The sequence below is a fragment of the Pteronotus mesoamericanus genome, unplaced genomic scaffold (assembly GCF_021234165.1).
Source record: "Pteronotus mesoamericanus isolate MK-2021 breed Mesoamerican mustached bat unplaced genomic scaffold, CSHL_Meso_final contig_46, whole genome shotgun sequence".
Taxonomy (NCBI): domain Eukaryota; kingdom Metazoa; phylum Chordata; class Mammalia; order Chiroptera; family Mormoopidae; genus Pteronotus; species Pteronotus mesoamericanus.
Genome location: NW_026555170.1, coordinates 2,304,306 through 2,323,495, shown reverse-complemented (window position 1 = coordinate 2,323,495; position 19,190 = coordinate 2,304,306). Strand labels below are relative to the sequence as shown.

Below are 19,190 nucleotides of genomic sequence, written 5' to 3'. Positions count from 1 at the left end.
AGTCATCAGCTGCAGGTCCTGATGTAGTCACTTCCTCCTCCTCTTCACAAAACCACCCAGGGAACATCATCAGGCAGGAAGCGTGGGGGTGTAGAAGCTTTCAAAGAAAACCTTCTAGGAGGGAGCATTATAAAACCAGAGGGGAACTCAGAACACTGAGCCCTTATGTTCCTCCTTCATCTTTTGGGGACTAAAAGACAGCACAGGAAAACACCAGAAGCTCCGACTTGGGCAGCCTTCCTGGAAGATGTGGCCACTCCTGCTTCTACACCTGCTGGCCTTTTCACTACTCCCTGAGGCAGAGGCAGGTAAGTGACCACCCCCATCCCCACAGACCCAATCCAGGCTTCAGCGTTCATACACTCTTATCCCTTCTGCACATCTCTGATCCATCTATCCACCAGGAATGTTCTGAAGCCCAACTCCCATCCCATCTCAGGCCTCCAATCATGATGCCAGATAAGCTATAGGCAGAAATGACAGGGCAGAATGCTAGTGTCAAGAAAAGCCAGTGGGCATGATCCCCTCCCCAAACCCTCCCTTTCCATCTAGAGAGTAGAACTTTCCTGGAAGTGAATGGTAGAGGGTAGGAAACTGCAGAGGTTTCCATGGCTGTGATGAGACGGATGTTCTCCTTAGAATCTGCTTAGAAGAGAAGCCCAGAGCTCAGGAGACCCCACAGTTGGTAGGGTCACTGTCCACAGAAAACTGCTGTTGTCTTTATTCCATCCCAAGGCCCCGTAGTCCCTTTCTCCAGCTCTGCTTTTTTTCCCCAGGCCTTTAGCAGTTCCCCTCTTTAAAGGGTGAGCCGCTGTGGTTGGCAACCCCTCTAGTCTCCAGGGTCCCACAGCACTGGCCTTACCAACCCTTCTCCAGAGGCCTGTTGAAAGTGATTCCTGCAGGCAGCCAACAAACCTTTACTGGTCACCCACTACATGTCAGGCGTGATGAGAGGTTCAGCAACATCTAGGTCCCTAAACTTAAGTCCTGGCCACTGCAAAGTGGTGCTGTCCTGGACATCACAGGACCACAGGCCCTCAGAAATTCACTTGAAAACAAGTGAAGTCAGGAGAGGAATTTGCAGGAGCCCCTAGGCCTTTGCTGTCCCTAAGGCAGGTATGTTCACCTCCAACTAAGGACCCTCCCCACACCCTTTCAGCTCCAGGCCAGCTCAGACCCCCAAGTGCCCAGCAGTAGTGAGTCATCAAGCAGATGCCTGTCTCATAAACACAGTGAGTGCACAAAAGCACAACAGACTATTTCTTCAGGAGAGATCATCGGGGGACATGAAGTGAAGCCCCACTCCCGCCCCTACATGGCCTGCCTTTCCATTCAAGATAATGGGGAGTCTAGGTGTGGCGGTGTCCTTCTGCGAGAAAACTTTGTTCTGACAGCTGCTCACTGCAATGGAAGGTGAGGGGCAGCAGCCAGCCTATACCTCCTGACACCCCTACAGGGACCCCTGTCCTTTATCCCAGGGGCTGCAGCCCAGGGCAGCTCCCCAGGCTCCTGGAACTGAAGCCCAGCACAGCTCATCAGAGAAGCCCTCTGAGACCATGGCTGGGGCAATGAAAGGATAAGAAGTAGGACAGGTAGGCTTTGGGCTCAGAGAACCACACGTGAGAGTAAGCGAAACAGATGAGAAGAGAGGGGCCACACTGGCCAAATGAAGCAGCAGTGGACCACGAACGCATGCATTGGGGTCAAAATGAAAACTCGAGCGATTTCATGATATGACCTGAGGACAAGGAAAAGTTCCCAAGGTTTAGCCCTGGCTGGTGTGGCTTAGTGGATTGAGTGTCAGCCTGTGAACTAAAGGAAAAGTTCCCAGAGGCCTTACCCTCAGTGTCCCTGAGAAGCAGAGTCACCATGCCTTCCTGTGGCCTCGATTTCCCCTAGCTGCAGCCCCTCCCTGCCCCGGCCAACAACTGCCCTCCACGGGCTCCTGGCTCTGCCTCTTGTGACTCCCTGTCTCCACAGGAACACCCAGTCTGCTCTCTTACAGGATAATCACTGTCACCCTGGGGGCCCACAACATCCAGGAGAAAGAGGAGACCCAGCAGGTCATCCGGGTGAAAACAGCCATCCCCCACCCAGACTATAATGCTAAGAACATCTCCAATGACATCATGTTACTGCAGGTAAGAAAACCTCCTGTTGCTCTTGCTCTTCTGAGTCCACATTGTTTCCCCTCTGAGATCTGTCCCTTCCTTCCTTCCCATCCTGACTGCCTGACCGGTCCCAGTGACTCAGGTGTCCCATCACAATGTCCAGGCCCAGAGGCCACTGGCTGACCCGGGCTCTCTTGCCTCTTCCCCATCAGCTGGAGAGAAACATCAAGCCAACCAATGCTGTGAAGCCCCTCCACCTGCCCAGGGGCAAGAGCCCGCCAAGGCCAGGACAGAAGTGCGCTGTGGCCGGCTGGGGAAAGGTTGCCCCACAAGACAGACTCTCAGACACTCTGCAGGAAGCATACCTGACAGTGCAGAAGGATACGGTGTGCGAAAATCTCTTTAACTATTATTACAGCAGGGCCAGTCAACTGTGCGTGGGGGACCCGAAGGAAAAGAAGGCTTCCTTTCAGGTGATCCTGAGCATCTGCCTAGTTTGGGTCTGGGGAGCAATGTTTGGGAAAGAACTGGGACCTGGAGCACCAGGCAGTGTGAGACTCCTTCATTCTCTAGGCTGTGATCTTTCTCTCTGGGAAGAAGAGGGGAGCAGCCAGAGCTGCCATAAAACAGGGCCTCTGAGAGCCTACCAAGGGCCTGTGTCCGTCTAAACATGGTGCTCCTCCAGAAAGATGAATCTGCAACACTCTGGCCCATGCAGAGGCACAGTGGTTAGAAAACTGTTCGCTGTATGTGCAGCAGTTAAATCTGGTGGGTCCTCAGAGCCGGCAGCCACCTTGATTAATTAGCTTGTCCTCCATGCTAAGTGTCTGCCCCACCTACTTGTTTTCTTGTCCTTACACAGTAGACTGGAGCCACAGTCCCACAACATGTTTACAGTGGGGGGACCCAGGATCTGGGGAAGCAGAGGAGCTGCCACCTGGGGAGAAGCAAAACAGTGATGACATCCAGGCTAGGGGACCCCAAGGGACCTGTGTGCCCTCATATCTCCCACATGGAGGCTATGCAAGGCAGCCTTCTCTGAGGGTGCTGCGGAGGGCAGGGCCAGGAGAGCTGGCTCAGTCCTTCCCTCTCTCTGTCTACAGGGTGACTCCGGGGGTCCTCTCATGTGTGGCAAGAGGATTCAGGGCATTGTCTCCTATGGACGTAAAAATGGGATGGCGCCGCGGGTCTTCACCAAAATCTCAAGTTTCCTGCCCTGGATAAAGAAAACCATGAGAAACCTCACATCGCAAGAGCCAGATTATCTTCTCTGGAGCTAAACCAAACCACACGGGGCGGGAGGAGAGGTAGTGCCAACAACCAAGTAAATAAAAGTCTCTCAGCAGAGTGGGTTTTTGTTTATTCTTCAACCCACATTCACATGCACCAGCTCTGTGCTTAGAAGGTCAATGGCACAGTTCTGCTGTGTTCTGTTTCCTCCTCTTTTCCCTTCCCCCACCACCACCCCAAACCCCTTGCAAAGCTGCTACCCAGCTCCTTCCTGGCCATACATCCAAGGCCTGCCCTTCTGCCAGGGCAGAACAGAGCACTGTGAAGAGAAAATATGAATTTCTCAGGTCCTGGGCTCAGCGTAAATGCCTTACCTCCTTCCCCTTGTTACACGGCAGAGAGGAAGGGAATAACACCTTGCATGCTGGACACCCAGCAGGCACAGCCTGGGGCTTCAGCTCAAGACATAGCTCCACCACACTGGTGGGCAGGGCGGGGAGGAAGTGGCCTCTAGCTTCCTGAACAAGACATTTTCTCCCACAGCCAGGAAAGTGGCAGCTTTGTGTTTTTTTGTTTGTTTGTTTTTGGTGGGAGTGGGGGTGAGGGAGAGGAGAGGAGAAGGAAGCAAAAGCCGAGAAACTCCTCATCCTCTTCTGGGCTGAATTTATTTCCTTGCCCGATTCTGCCCCCCTCTGAGCTAACAGCCACGCTTGGTCTCCAGTCTCACGGTTGACCCTTCTTCTCCATCCCTGCTCACCACTGAGAGTTCTCAGAGTCCACCAGCTCCTGTCCCCTCCAGACCAGACCACACTGATCTGTGCTCTCCACTTCCTCATACCCCTCCCACATAAGACACCCAGCATTCCGGGGTTCCAGCGGGGGCTCATCACCGAACTGCCACCCCAGCTTATGCCCTGGCTGAGGGTTACCATGTGACCAGGCCTGTGCAGGGCCTTGGGGGGCAGGGCTGGCAAGGTGACTCTCCAGAAGACCTGGCCCATCTCTCACTTGGGCAGAGCCAGCTCAACCCCTCATATCCAGCCCAGTGTCCCCAACATGTGGTCAGTATCTACTGACCTCCTGGTTGCTCAGGAGCCTTAGTCCCTTTCAGCCTCTTCCCTGAGTCACTGCTGGCCTCTAGACTCAGACTCCTTGCTGGCCACTGTGTGCTATACCAGCCTCTTCAGATAGAAAGGGCTCCTCTCTGCAATGAATTTAAAGTACATTGTTATATGTGAAGGGGTCATATTGTAGTCCTAGAACCATTAAATAATATAGAGAGATATAACTAAAAGCCAGTAAAGAAGACAAATTGAGATACAACAAAAGAAGGCAGGGAGAGAAGGACAGAGGAACAAAGAATAAATCACGCTAAAAGAAATCAAATAGCAATGTGATATTCTTCAACCCAACCTTCTCAGTAATTGCATTCAAAACCAACAGATTAAACACTCCCATTAAAAGGCAGAGATTGTCAGTCTGGATTTTAATAAAAAGCAAGACCCAATTTTGTGCTGTTCGCAAAAGACCCAACTTAAATATAAACACATGGATAGGATGAAAGTAAATGTATAGGAAAAAAAGATATCCTGCAACATAAGTCATGCCCTGCCCCCCAAAAAAACCAGCCATGTCCATGCAGTGTCCTGTTTCACTTTTGAATTTTTTGATCACCTGTGAGAAAAATACCATTTTTTATATTTATTTTTATTTCTCTTAATATGGGTGAAGTTGAGACTCTTTTCATTATTTTTTAAATATATCGTACTGTATAATCTGTGCAGATCTTTGCCTATTCTTCTATCAGCTTTATGGGTTCTTTCTTCTAGATTTTCAGTTCTTTATATATCAGAGATTCACTCTTTAACTGAATTTATTCCCAAGTTTTATGTCTGTATTTTGAATTTTTAACTATATTTTATTGATTATGCTATTATAGTTGTCCCAAATTTCCCCCTTTGTCACTCTCTGCCCAGTACCCCCATTCCCTCTGGCAATCCCCTCCTTAGCTCATGTCCATGGCTCATACATATAAGTTCTTTGGCTTCTCCCTTTATTATACTACTCTTAACATCCTCCTGTTTATTTTGTCCCTACTATTTATGCTTCTTAACCCTGCACTATTTTCCCCATTCTCCCCCTTCCCCTTCCCAGCTGATCACCTTCCAAATGATCTCCGTATCTATGATTCTGTTCCTGTTCTGGTTGTTAACTTAGTTTGTTTTTTAGATTCAGCTGTTGATAGTTGTGAATTTGTTGTCATTTTAATGTTCATGGTTGTGATCTTCTTCCTTTTCTTAAACATTTCATGTAATAGTGGCTTGGTGACAATGAACTCCTTTAGCTTTACCTTGTCTGGGAAGCATTTTATCTGCCCTTGAATTCTAAATGATAGCTTTGCTGGACAGGGTAACCTAGATTGTAGGTCCTTGCTTTTCATCTCTTTGAATACTTCTTGCCAGTAAAGTTTCTCACCTGCAAAGTTTCTTTTGAGAAATAAGCTGATAGTCTTATAGGAACTCCTTTGTAGGTAACTCTCTGCTTTTCTCTTGTGGCTTTTAAGATTCTTTATCTTTAACCTGAAGCATTTTAATTACGATGTGCCTTAGTGTGGACCTCCTTGGGTCCAACTTGTTTGAGACTCTCCGTGCTTCCTGGATTTGGATGTCTATTCCCTTCACCAAATCAGGGGAGTTTTCTTTCATTATTTTTGCAAATAAGTTTTCAATTTCCTGCTCTTCCTCTTCTCCTTCTGGCATCCCTATGATTCGGGTGTTGGTATGTTTAAAGATGTCCCAGAGGTTCCTTCAGCTATCCCCATTTTGATTTTTTTCAATTTTTTTCTTCTTGCTGTTCTTACTGAACATTTTTTTCATCCTTATGTTTCAAATCATTGATTTGAGTCTCAGCTTCATCTCCTCCTCTATTGGTTCCCTGTAGATTTTTTTTTTTCATTTAATGTAATCTTCATTTCTGCCTGGTTCTTTTTTATGGTGTTGCCGTACTCAATAGCAATAACCAGTGTTTTGAACTCTGCATCTAATAGGTTGGTTGTCTCCATTTTGTTTAGTTCTTTTTCTGGGGTTTTGTTCTGTTCTTTCATTTGGGCCATATTTTTTTCTCCTCAATTCAGCAGCCTCCCTGTGTTTGTTGCTGTGTATTAGGTAGAGTTGCTTTGACTGCCTGTGTTAGTAGCATGGCCGATTGTAGAAAAGGCACCTGTAAATTGTGTGAGTCAGAGGCTTAGGTGTCACCAGAGCAAGGCAAGCCACTTCACCACTTTACCACTTTGTGGCTCTGTGTTGGGGAAGGGCTTGGAGAGGGGACAATGCCGCTGCCTGGCTTCTGGAGGTTTGCCTGAAAGGAAGCTGTGTCCCAGAACTTGCCCTGTTTCCAGTCCCTTCACTTTCTCCCTGTATACCACGGGTTCCCTTCCAGCTGTTGCCCTGGTGCTGAACCCGAGGGGGGGGTGGTCTGCGAAAGTCCTAAGGCCATGCAGGCCCTTTAAGAGGAGTCTCTTAAGAGGGGACGTGGCACATCCCCCTAGTGGGGAAGGCCCTCAGTCCCTTTGTTCAAAAGCTTTTATTGAAAGGCTTATCAGTGGGGCCAGGTAACAGGAACACACAGGTTATCTCATTACATTAGTATGTTAATGTACACAGAGAATGGGTGATGTTTTGAAGAAAACAAATGGCAGGAAAACACCAATTTACATGATAGGAGACTAGTAAACAAGAGAGATGTCTAAACAGGAGAGCATAGTAAACATAAGAGTGCCTAAGGGTAGAGGGTTAGAGCCGGTGAATAATGTAAATTTCCTTCCCAGCATGAGATGGCTAGAGCTTCTGAGGGAAGAAAAAAGCACACTTTAAAGAATTTACTTTTAGGCCTGATTTCCCTGGGAACTGCCAGATTTGGTTTAGGACTGGCTCCAATATTGTTTCAAGCCTGAGCCAGGATAGGGGAAGGAGCCACCAAGAGACAAGGAGACTTCTTTCAGATGAACTGAGGACTCTGGCCATGTCCAAGGTGAGCTGAGGGGTGCAGGCCTTTTTGCCCTTTCTCTGTGTCCCCCAATTTCTTGTCTGCTTCCCATACCAATTGATGTCTGGCTTAGGTTGTTATCTCTGCATGAGATAACTTACCCATCATCAACAAGCGACCATCACAGGACCAAGCAGAGAGGCAGGAGCTACGCCCTTGCCAGGGGGACAGGTTATGTCTCCTCAGGAGTCTGTTTCTCCAAGGCCTCCCTGATTATTTCCAGCTTTGTGGTCCTCCCGTCTGTCAGCGGGACTACAGGTCCTGAAACCAGACAGGGCATTTCCAACACTGGGGCTCAGGGACTGGCTACTGGCTGATGCAGCCACATCAACTGCCCTATGTGTGGTCTGCAGTTCCTGTTTCCAGCTGGTGGATTCAGCACTGAGTCAAGGGCTACAGGTGTTTATGTGGTTACTGATAAGACCTTACTCCAATCAGGCCTACACTCAAAGAAAGAGCCTTATGTGACCAGGACCACAACACCAGAGAACCCAGATGTCAGAAGACCAGGAGAAAGCACCAGCAGCTCTGATCTGGGCAGCCTTCCTAAGGAGATGCAGCCACTTCTGCTCCTGATGGCCTTTCTTCTGGCCACCATGATAGAGGCAGGTGAGTGACTATGAAGACAGAAGCCCAGTCCCATGCCACACGGGCACAGCATGCTCAGATGCTACACTGAGACTCATCCTGGCCCTGGTCCATGCCCAGGAACTTTCTCAGCTCTAGGGACAACCTTCCTCAAAGACCAGCAAATCTGATGCTAAACAAAAACTCAGCAGGAATGACAGGGCAGAAGGCTGCTCTCCAGGGGGCCCATGGGCGCTCTCCCCTTCCCTTGTGATCTGGAAAGTGAGTTTTGTTTTGTTTTGTTTTGTTTTGTTTTGTTTTGTTTTGTTTTCCAAGGCCATCTGGAAGAAGGTTGGGAGATGGGAATGAGAAATAATTCCCCAGGAAATGGTATCTTGGAAAAAGGGGCTGGCTTCTGTAATCAAAGCAAGGCCTACTAACGTTCTAACTAAATGTCTTAAAATATTCCCTGTCTCCACCCCATTCTCCAAGATTTGTAAAGAAGCTGAAGACCCAGTTGATCCCAGAGTTGGCGGCATCCCGGTCCTTTTAATACTTGTGCTGCGCTGCTTCAGTCTCAAGTTCTCTCTGGTAATTTTTCAGTCACAGTGTTCTGAATATCAGAGACCAGCAGCAGCTCAGTGAGTCTGGGAAACAGCAGGGAGAGAGGACCCAGGGAGCACAGGGGAAGGATTTCCCAGGCTCTGCAGGCCCTCCGCCACTTGTTCCAAACGCAAATCCTGTTTGCCCGCATACGTGACTGCAACAGGAGTGAAGGAATCAGGGCTGCTCTTCTCTCTGTCAGAGAGAGAATCTGAATCCTGCAGGCCACATGGCAAGCCAGGAATGTTACCCAAGAAGCCTGCAGAATCCCTTCTTCATTATGGCTGACAGCTGATGACTATAGACCCCACTGTCTGCCACCCAACTCCTCCCTGCCCTCCTCTTGTCTGTCCCAGTCTCCCCCTCTCCAGCGTATGGCTCCATGAGCATAGTAGGCAAAGTAGAATTTTTCTTTCAGGGAAAAGTAATTGGAGGGCATGAAGCCAAGCCTCACTCTTGTTCCTACATGGTACTTATTCAGATCACAACTCCAAAACGTAGAAGATGTGGGGGTTTCCTTGTGCGTGAGGATTTCGTGCTGACAGCAGCTCACTGCTTCAGAAGGTGAGGAGCCAAGGCTGGGCCCCCACCCTTCTGCAGCTACCTCACCGGGCACCCTCTTCTCAGGGGCCACAGACCTAGTCGCACAGCAGAGCACTTCAGAGAATAAGTAAGCTTTGGGGAGAGAGGGACAGTTCACTCTAAGTGGCCTGTTGCAGACAGGAGGGACTGATCAAAGTGGCATAGAGAAGAGGCCAAGGTTGTGCCTTGGAGCCCAGGATACAAATGTGAGAAACTCGAGGTTTTCCTTACAGCAGGCAAGTTCGGTACACACGGCTGAGCAGCCTAAATGTGCGCCAGGAACTAGCCCAAGCTGCCAAGAAGCAGAAGACACAGAAATGCGTAGCCCCAGGGTCCTGTCCCCTATAATTCCTCTCCACTTGAGTCCTCCCCTGTCCCCAGCTGTCCTCTTTCCTTCACAGCCCATGGGCTGTATCTACAGTGACTCCGTGTCTCCCTCTGCTCTCTGTGCAGGTCAATCAGTGTCACCCTGGAGACCCACAACTTCAAAAAGCACGAGAAGACCCAGCAGATCATCCTGGTGAAAACAGCCATTGCCCACCCAGGCTACTGTCCCAGATTCAATGACATCATGTTACTGCAGGTAGGACCCATGTCTCCACTCTTTCTTGGGCACCTCAGTCCTGGGGTTTTGCATCTCCTGTGACCTCCTTTCTGTCCTTCCTCCCAGTAGGACTCCTTTACTTGTCCCAGGGCCCTGAAGAAGCAACCCCCTGAGTGTCCCTGGTGTCTGTGGGCCCTTGGTAGTTTAGAATTCCTCTCCTCTGCCCTTAGCTGCAGAAGAAGGCCAGACCGACTGCCATCGTGAGCCTCCTCAGGCTGCCCAGGAGGGGAGAGGAAGTGAAGCCAGACATGGTATGCAGTATGGCCAGCTCGGGGCGCCTCGACATGAACACCACCACGAACAAACTGCACGAGGTAGACCTGGAAGTCCAAAGGGACGAGCTCTGCATCTCTTACTACAAAAGGTTTTACAGCAAAGCCACACAGATATGTGTGGGGGACCCAAAAAAAGAATCAGTCTTCTTTTTCGGTGAGATCCCCAGCCTTGTCCCGGCCCGGCCCTGGGCACACCCAAGCTGCATGAGGACCTGGAACAGTGGGAACTAGCTATAGCCCTGTATCCTCAACCTTCCCATCAATCCAGTCTCCGGTCCCATCTCCTGGGGGAAGATGAGAGGCTGTCCCACAGCCACTTATGGGCAGAGGCTTCCTAGGGAGAAGGGGGTGGGGAAGAGACCATCAGAGTCAGGTTGAAGACCCGAGACCTAGTGAAATGACAAGAACTGTCCTGACCCTGACCGCCGACACAGCCCCCTAACAGAGACCACCCTCCTCCAGAGCAACTTAGCCCTTCCTCCCTCTGCCTACAGGGAGACTCTGGGGGCCCCTTCGTGTGTGACAACGTGGCCCAGGGCATAGTTCCCTTGGGAAAAAACAATGGGAATCCTCCGCGTGTCTACACTAGGATCTCCAGCTTTCTGCCCCGGATAGAAAGAACAAGGAGGCGTCTCCAGCTGCAAAGACCGGACTGAGGCACCCTGGAATTGGTCCTTCTGTCTCCTCTGGGGCACAGACCAGAACTGCACTGTGCAGAGGGGATGGGGGGCAGGCTGCCAGACACATAATGAACTTGCATCCCTCACGTCAAAATCACTTGATTCCTCCTTTATTCACTAAGCTTTTGTTAATTACCCACTGTGTGTCTGGCAACCACCATCTGTTCACATTTCTGATTTGTTAGAGGCACCCCCCTTCAGGATACTGCACCTTCCACATCTAGAATAAGAAGTCATGCTGCATTGTTACCCAGCTCCTTGCAAATATACTTCCCCAGTGCCAGCTCCCTCTGCAAGGCTGAATGTTAGCTCTGTCAGGAAAAGGGAGACATCCCCCAGGAAAAGGGCACCCTCTTATCTTATCTCATCCCTATTGCCCTCCTTCTTCAAACCATAGCTGCACTCCTACCCCACACAACCCCAACGCCCATATGCAACATAAAAGAATCCCAAAATTGGATGGAGGATTTCCTAAGAAGCTCTAGGGTAAAGGGCCTCTTTTTCACCCTAACTGAAATGGGTGGGGAGATTTTGGAAAAGTATAGCTTACCCCATGCAGCCCTCCCCTCTCCCTTTCCCCCCAACAAACTGGAGAAGCTTGAAAGCCTGAGAAGTTTCAGGAGGGCCCTCCATACTCACAGGCCCAGCTCAAGTCCCTATCACAGCCCTGCCTTGGGCCAGAGCCCAGGGCAGCCCCTGGTGCTCTGGCGGCCCACCTGCCTGCAGTCGGTCCCCACCTCCCATTGACCCCTGTGTGTGCGCGCACACGCATGCGTGCATGCAAAGGAAACTCAAATATTTTTTATATAACTGGATTAAGAAAGGGAATCTCATTTTAAAACATAAAATTTACAGAAGGAGAGGCTAAAAAAAAAGTGGTCTACCAAATATCTGCCATTGATGAGTGTGCTTGGACTATGGGAAAGTATATTTTAGGTATGAAAGTAATACATATCCATCATAGATAAACAGTTAAACGCAGAACAGGTAAATAAGAAATTGAAAATTACTTAAAATTCCACCACCCAGAGGTCATCATCACAGATGCTTGAGTGTGTGCTTTTCCACTCTTCCTCTATGTATTCAGGAGATGTTGTTCCATACACAGAATCGGGATTGTGCTGTTTAGAACTCATAATGCCTTCCATTCCATTACTCTTTCTTCTACCACCTCATTGGTGAGAGTATTGGGACAATCTGTCTGCAATTGTTTATGATTGCTCAACACAGTGACATCAGAGACAGGTTCACTGGACTCTGGGTGCAGGAAGTGGAATTACCGTTTGGGGTAGTTGGCTGAGTCCAGGGCAAGCCAGCCTCTACCTCACACCGCCAAGCAGACCCCTCACCATGGTCCTTCCCTTCTTGTACTCTAAGCACAGATTCTCAGTCGACTCCAGCTGACTGTCAGCTTCTCAAGGGCAGGAGCCGTGTCTCTGATATCCCTGGACCTGGCATTCTGAGTCATGACTCATGACTTCATCAGAATGGAAAAAGAGCCAGGAACCGAGAAATGGAAACCTCCTTAGTTTTGTTTCCGGGACTTCTGAGGTCCCAGGCCCTCTGCTGGTTGCAGCCATAGCCTTCACTTTTGTGTCCCTTCTTCCTTGTGTTTTGGGCCTTAGCAGAGAGTGCAATTGTGATGACAGTGCCGTTGGCACCTCACCAGGCCAGAGAACTTCAACAAACCCCCTTGTGTGATAACACCCAGCAAACTAGAGGGGCACAGTCCAGGAGGTATGTGAGGTGACCGAGCCACACTTCCCTTGCTCCCTGTGAGGCTTTGTGTCTAGAAAAAAAAAAAAAAACCAGCAGCTCTGACCTGGGCATGCAGCCCCTCCTGCTCTTGCTGGCTGTTCTGCCTCCCCTCTCCCCCCCCCCCCCCACTAACCCCACTGACACTGGGACATTCCATTCCATTCCAGAGGCCGGAGCTCATCTCACAAACCGCCCTGTACTCCTGACCCCTCTGCCCAGTATAGGCAGGGACTTTCCTCCACTGAGCCCAGGAATTTTCCAAATGCCAGCTCCCATTTTAACTTCAGACTAATAAGCCTGAGGCTGGATAGACACTCCACAAGGATGGCCAGGAGGGAGGGTGTGCGCAAAAAGGTTTAGCAGCTGTTAGCCTCTCTCTTATCACCTAGAAACTGAGTTGTTCACAGAAAAGCTTTTGGCAAAAGATGTGAAGCGACAAAAGACAAGTCATTAAAATCCTTCATTCCCAGCTAGGAAAGGGCACCTCAGACAAACCAGGTACAGAAGTGGAAACTGTCACTGGACCCCAGCTTAAGAATCTGCTAAGTTTCTCAGGAGATGTCAGCTGGCTGTGGACTCTCACCTTCCCCTGCAGTGAACAGCTATAGAACGGAGTTCCCTTTTACATGGACATCCCGCAACTGGTCTCCTCTTCATCTTGAATGTGACCATAGTCCATGCCCAGGATAGTTCAGGGTTTGATCGATCTTGGGTGCAGCCAGATGACGGCCCACAAAGCTTCCTGGTTGCCTTGGCTCTGCCCCAGGCCTGAGCAGCCCATTTTCTGCCCACTCCCTCCCTGCTTCCCAGGCCCTTGGCTGCTCCACTCTCTGTGCCCTGTCTCATTCCCATGGCCTTGAAACCTACCAAACATCGGCTAAAAGCTAATTGGAGTCCATGCATTCACGTAGCCAAAAATGTTTACTGAGAACCTAGGATATGTTAGGCCCTAGGACATGAGGATTTTAGAGAACTCCAACTCCATAAGCTCATGGGTAGATGATTATAAATAGCACCAGTTGGGGTGTTAGCACCAGCTCAGAGAGTCAGGGAGACTCATTGAGTCCTGTTCACATCCCTTGGGGCTCTACCATCTTCAGGATAGGTCTTATCTCCTGTATACATGTGTCTGAGTAGGACTTGGAGAGCAAGCCCTGCACTTCCTTTCTTAGAAGAGAATTCTAAGGTTTGAGGTAAGGAAAAGGTTATTTGGCCACAGAAGAGACTCACCACCCACCATTGTCTTTAGGGTCCCTTGGCTACCCACCTCAATCATCACCTTCCCAAGCATTCCCTTCTGCTCTCCCAGCTTCAAGCCATATCCTTCAAAGAAAATGATCATGGGGTGTGAAGCGAAGCCCCACTCCCACCCCTACATGGCCTGCCTTTCCATTCAAGATAATGGGAAGTCTAGGTGTGGCGGTGTCCTTCTGCGAGAAAACTTTGTTCTGACAGCTGCTCACTGCAATGGAAGGTGAGGGGCAGCAGCCAGCCTATACCTCCTGACACCCCTACAGGGACCCCTGTCCTTTATCCCAGGGGCTGCAGCCCAGGGCAGCTCCCCAGGCTCCTGGAACTGAAGCCCAGCACAGATCATCAGAGAAGCCCTCTGAGACCATGGCTGGGGCAATGAAAGGATAAGAAGTAGGACAGGTAGGCTTTGGGCTCAGAGAACCACACGTGAGAGTAAGCGAAACAGATGAGAAGAGAGGGGCCACACTGGCCAAATGAAGCAGCAGTGGACCACGAACGCATGCGTTGGGGTCAAAATGAAAACTCGAGCGATTTCATGATATGACCTGAGGACCAGGAAAAGTTCCCAGAGGCCTTACCCTCAGTGTCCCTGAGAAGCAGAGTCACCTTGCCTTCCTGTGGCCTCGATTTCCCCTAGCTGCAGCCCCTCCCTGCCCCGGCCAACAACTGCCCTCCACGGGCTCCTGGCTCTGCCTCTTGTGACTCCCTGTCTCCACAGGAACACCCAGTCTGCTCTCTTACAGGATAATCACTGTCACCCTGGGGGCCCACAACATCCAGGAGAAAGAGGAGACCCAGCAGGTCATCCGGGTGAAAACAGCCATCCCCCACCCAGACTATAATGCTAAGAACATCTCCAATGACATCATGTTACTGCAGGTAAGAAAACCTCCTGTTGCTCTTGCTCTTCTGAGTCCACATTGTTTCCCCTCTGAGATCTGTCCCTTCCTTCCTTCCCATCCTGACTGCCTGACCGGTCCCAGTGACTCAGGTGTCCCATCACAATGTCCAGGCCCAGAGGCCACTGGCTGACCCGGGCTCTCTTGCCTCTTCCCCATCAGCTGGAGAGAAACATCGAGCCAACCGAGGCTGTGAAGCCCCTCTACCTGCCCAGGGGCAAGAGCCCGCCAAGGCCAGGACAGAAGTGCGCTGTGGCCGGCTGGGGGCCATGGAGATGGGCACTTTAGCAACTACGCAGCAGAAGGTGGAGCTGACAGTTCACAATGATGGGAACACATGTCCTGCTTCCCTGGATAATACAGCAGGAATACCAGATTTGTGTAGGACATCCAGAGAAGAGAAGGACTGACATCGAGGTCAGGTTTCCAGCATTTACCTTGACAGGTCCCAGGAGAGAGGAACTTGGGGAGTTCTGGGGTATGGGAGTAGTGATCTCTTCATGCCTCCTCCTGAGAGTTTGGACAGCTTGGTCCACAAATCCAGTGTTTAATGTTTTCCGCTGGGTAGACCAAGGGCAGAGGGTAAGGAAGAGTCAGTCATCCCACAGCAGTGTTATCACCAGAGTCTCCCTGATGATTGGAGACAAAGTCTTGGAGTGGATCAAGCTGGAAAGAAGAGTCAAAGGCAGGCTGCTGTCCTGGGACCTAGGGGTACAACAAGGCCTGCCCTGGCCCTGATCCCCCACACAGCCCCTAACAGAGACCGCCCACTCCTGGGCAGCAGAGAGGGCAGGACCATAATAAATACGTCTCTAAAGCCAATACCAGTGAAGTCTTGTTTCAGTGAACCACTTTCCGCAGGCAGCAACACTGCCTCAGCAGCCCCCTGCTGGAAATTCTGGGTTTTGCATCCTCCTTTCTCCCTCAGTCCTCTGTCCTCCCTAAACCCCACCGTATAGTTTCTCACCCATTTAGGGTTGCGTCTAAACTCCATTACTAAAGGACAACCTTCTCTCTCCAGAAATGGTGCTCTCTGGGCCTCAGAAAATTCTTACCTTCTCTAAGTCAAATACCATCACCAACCCCCTGACAAATTGGCAGAGGGAGGAGCAAGTCAATGGAAGGGGAATAATTCCAGGGACCCAGAGACCAGCAGGTCACGCCATGGGCACTCAGCGTCGTGTTTCCAGGGTCTCTTTCCAGTTGGGGCAGGGTTCTCCCACTGCGCTGAGATGCTCCTATGATGGCCTTCGGCCTCACTCAGGTCCCCTTTCCTTGCCATGCCCTGCCCTGCCCGGCCCCAGCATGAGCTCAGTCATCCTCCTTCCTCCCTGACTGTCCTTCCATACCAGCCCCTGTTTTCTCTCCAAGGGCCCTGGCCATCAGCTTCTTTCCTCCAGGTCCACCCTATTTGGAGCCAGCCTCTCTCATCTCCCTAACAGAGTTCCCAACCTTCAGTGTGATTTCTCCTCTATTGCTTCCTCCCCATACCTGAACTGCCAGGCCTCCCAATCCTGTCAGAAGAGCCAGAATCCACCTGGGAAGGGCCAGCTCAGTCCCCCCTTCCCCAGCATCCTCCAGGAGCTCGGCAACTCAGCTGCCTCAGGTCCTTTCAGTGTGAAAGGCCCTGACTTTCCTGCTGGCACCCTGGGCTACGGCAGGTTTGTGAGCCACAAGGCCCCCAAGCTGCAGGGTTGGAAAGTACCACTTGGCCATAAAAGAGCAGATCAAATGCTCTTCTTTCTCTTTGTGCCAGGAACATAACAAGCTCTGTCCCTCTCACTGGGAAACTTACTGTAATGAGAAATTTCTCTAAATTTTCCTGGTTTCTTCCTTCCATGAGGCAGATCAGTTTAGCACAGATAGATCTGTATTTGGAATCTGCAAGAAATTGTGTCTTGAAAATAATTAAATTCTCGGTATTTTATCTTTATTACACATACAGGTCCACATGCATGATCGTGTTTGATTCCAGAATAACAATGTGAAATCGAGACCCACACGTCCATAGTTTTCCAATCCACTCAGTGGAGTCCATGTCCAGAGGTGAGGGAGGAGGGAGGAGGCAGCCAGGATAACCTTACCTTTACTTATATTATATGTAAAAAGCATAGGCTTCAACCCACAAACCCACAAAATGCCACATTTTAAGTACAAGACAGGTCATTGTGACCTGGATAAGCTTATTTTAGAGTCTTGTATCCCTCAAACAGCACCAGCAGTGAGAGATGCAACAGAACACAAGAAATTCACAGTTGGTCAAACAATGACTCAAGAGAGACCCACATCAAAAAGGGAACCAACTTTTCTAAAAAGAATAACTAACAAGTCACAGGGATAGGAGAAGCAAAATCCAGCCCATTTTAAACATAAGAGGAAAAGCTAATGAAAGCTTATTTTCACACAAAACTGTCCTTACATCTGTGTGCCAGGTGTTCCCTGGGGCTCACAGCCCTGGCAGAGCCACAGGTGAGAGAAGCGCAGAATGCACGTGTGAGACGGGCAGGTGAACAGGAGAACGTGCTTGAGCCAAGGGGCAACGTCAGGCCCCAGCAGTAAAACACCACTCTGAGGAGAAGCCATCACACAAACAAATGTAGACCCCAGGTAGCCTGCCAAGAGGAGCCCCACAGAGCCCCAGGGCATAAGCCAGAGCCAGCAGCAGAGAGGGCAGGGGTGTGTGGCCTCAAAGGACAGCACCTGGTGGCTCAGTCTTTCCCCTCACACTTGATAGGAGCCCTTGACCCAGGATAACATATGTTAGGAAGAAAACTGTTCCTTATAAGGACTGGGCATCATGAAGACTGGGCTGCTCTTGGTGGTATACGTTTCCCTAAAATGATTTCTAAATATTTTTACATTTATTTCTCCCTTTTTTGATTTTTATTTCTTAGACCTCTAGTTAGTTCTAGGACCTTTATTCAATGTAAGATCTGATCTGTCGGGATTGGGGCATGGTATATTCATAAAGGTAATTATCACACCATTATTTAATAGACTCCAAATTGGAATCATATTAATGTCCAATATAGGGAAATAGTAAAATATAGCATATCACATAATATATTTATTATGCAAGTCATTCACACCTACATTATACATGACTCCAGAAAAATAGGCTAAGGAAATGAAAGAAAGAAAGAAAATTGAGCTCAGAACATTGACAAGTTATAAGAAAAACTCGTTTGGGGAAAAGTCAAAGCTTACTAACTAATCAGTGCAAATTAAAATAGTAATAATTATTGCTAATGCAAATTAAAATAGTAAAATTATTGCTTATCTAATTAGGAAGGAATTAAAAATAATAATACTCAATTTAATATGGCCATTGCGAAAATGGCATTTTCACATCTTGTACACAAAGGTCCTAAGAAAATAGGGGCAGGGGACATAAAAGAAGTCTTTTACCTAGTCATCAACCACACCAAGAAATGTAGAGTTCATTTCTTACATTTGTTACAAAAATCCAATCTTAGAAATGATGTCTTGCACTAATTTGGGGATTATTTTTAAAAGGTACATATTACTGAATACTATAAAGTCTTTAAAGCTATGACATAAAATTACATTTTGCCACACAGAAGAATGATCACCAGATATATGAAGTCTGTCTAGAAAAAGTCCAAAAGATGGTTATCTTTAATATAATGAGAATGGTTTGTACAACATCAAAGTAACCTGGCAGCCAAGAAGAGTGCGCTGGAATGTGCGTCTATGAACAATGATGATTTCACTGTACTAGTTGGTGGGGACTGTAGACACTGTTGAGTGAGCATGTGTACTGGGTGTCTGTCGCATTCAAAATGACTGAGGTAGAGGAGCAACAAATCTGCATCAAATTCTGCTTTAAGCTTGAACATTTTTCCACAGAAACTATTCACGTGATTCAGAAGGTCACAGCTATGGGCACCTGGTAACTGGCAGCTTCATCACAACAACATGGCCACTCATGCATCACATCTCATGCAGAGTTTTTTGGCAAAATATCAAATCATCCAGGTGACTCAAGCCTCCACAGCCCAGATCTGGCACCTTGCAACTTCTGGCTTTTCCCAAAACTAAAATCACCTTCGAAAGGGAAGAGATTTCAGACCATCAGTAAGATTCTGGAAAATATGATGGGACAGCTGATGGCAACTGGGAGAACTAAGTGAGGTCCCAAAGTACCGACTTTGAAGGAAACTGAGATGTCATTGTCCTCTGTACAATGCTTCTTGTATCTTGTATCTTCTTTGATAGGTCTCCATTTTTCCTGTTACATGGCTGGATACCTTCTGGGCAGACCTTATATTTAAGTCAAAGGCAGGTTAGAGAGCAATATACAGTTGTGCACCTCTTAATGACAAGGATACATTCTGAAAAATGTGTCATTAGGTGATTCTGAGAACATCATAAGTGTACTTAAATCTACATAGTATAGCCTACTACACACCTGAGAGAACAACACAAGATTAAATCAAGCACAAGAAAAAAGGATGCAATCAAGAGACATAGTAAATATGAGATGTATAAGGCTGCTGAAGGCCTAACATGCATAATGTTTTATAGCAAACTTTTTAAAAATGTTAATACATAGAAAGAGC

General features: G+C 48.8%; 2 protein-coding genes and 1 pseudogene across 2 annotated transcripts; all 3 read left to right on the top strand.

Moving 5' to 3' along the window:
- The first annotated feature begins 217 nt into the window (after window positions 1-217).
- LOC129074074 (granzyme B-like) lies at window positions 218-3,403 on the top strand. Its single transcript, XM_054577770.1, has 5 exons — window positions 218-308; window positions 1,269-1,413; window positions 2,006-2,141; window positions 2,324-2,584; window positions 3,215-3,403. Exons 1-5 carry the CDS (start codon window positions 248-250, stop codon window positions 3,389-3,391), a joined length of 780 nt encoding a protein of 259 aa, XP_054433745.1. The 5' UTR covers window positions 218-247; the 3' UTR covers window positions 3,392-3,403.
- Window positions 3,404-7,939: 4,536 nt separating this feature from the next.
- Window positions 7,940-10,672, top strand: LOC129074073 (granzyme H-like). The gene is given in 6 exon segments (XM_054577768.1): window positions 7,940-7,994; window positions 8,960-9,119; window positions 9,591-9,720; window positions 9,912-10,145; window positions 10,147-10,170; window positions 10,511-10,672. Coding segments are annotated over 6 exon segments (765 nt in total).
- Window positions 10,673-12,524: 1,852 nt separating this feature from the next.
- Window positions 12,525-15,053, top strand: LOC129074072 (granzyme H-like; annotated as a pseudogene).
- Window positions 15,054-19,190: the final 4,137 nt, after the last annotated feature.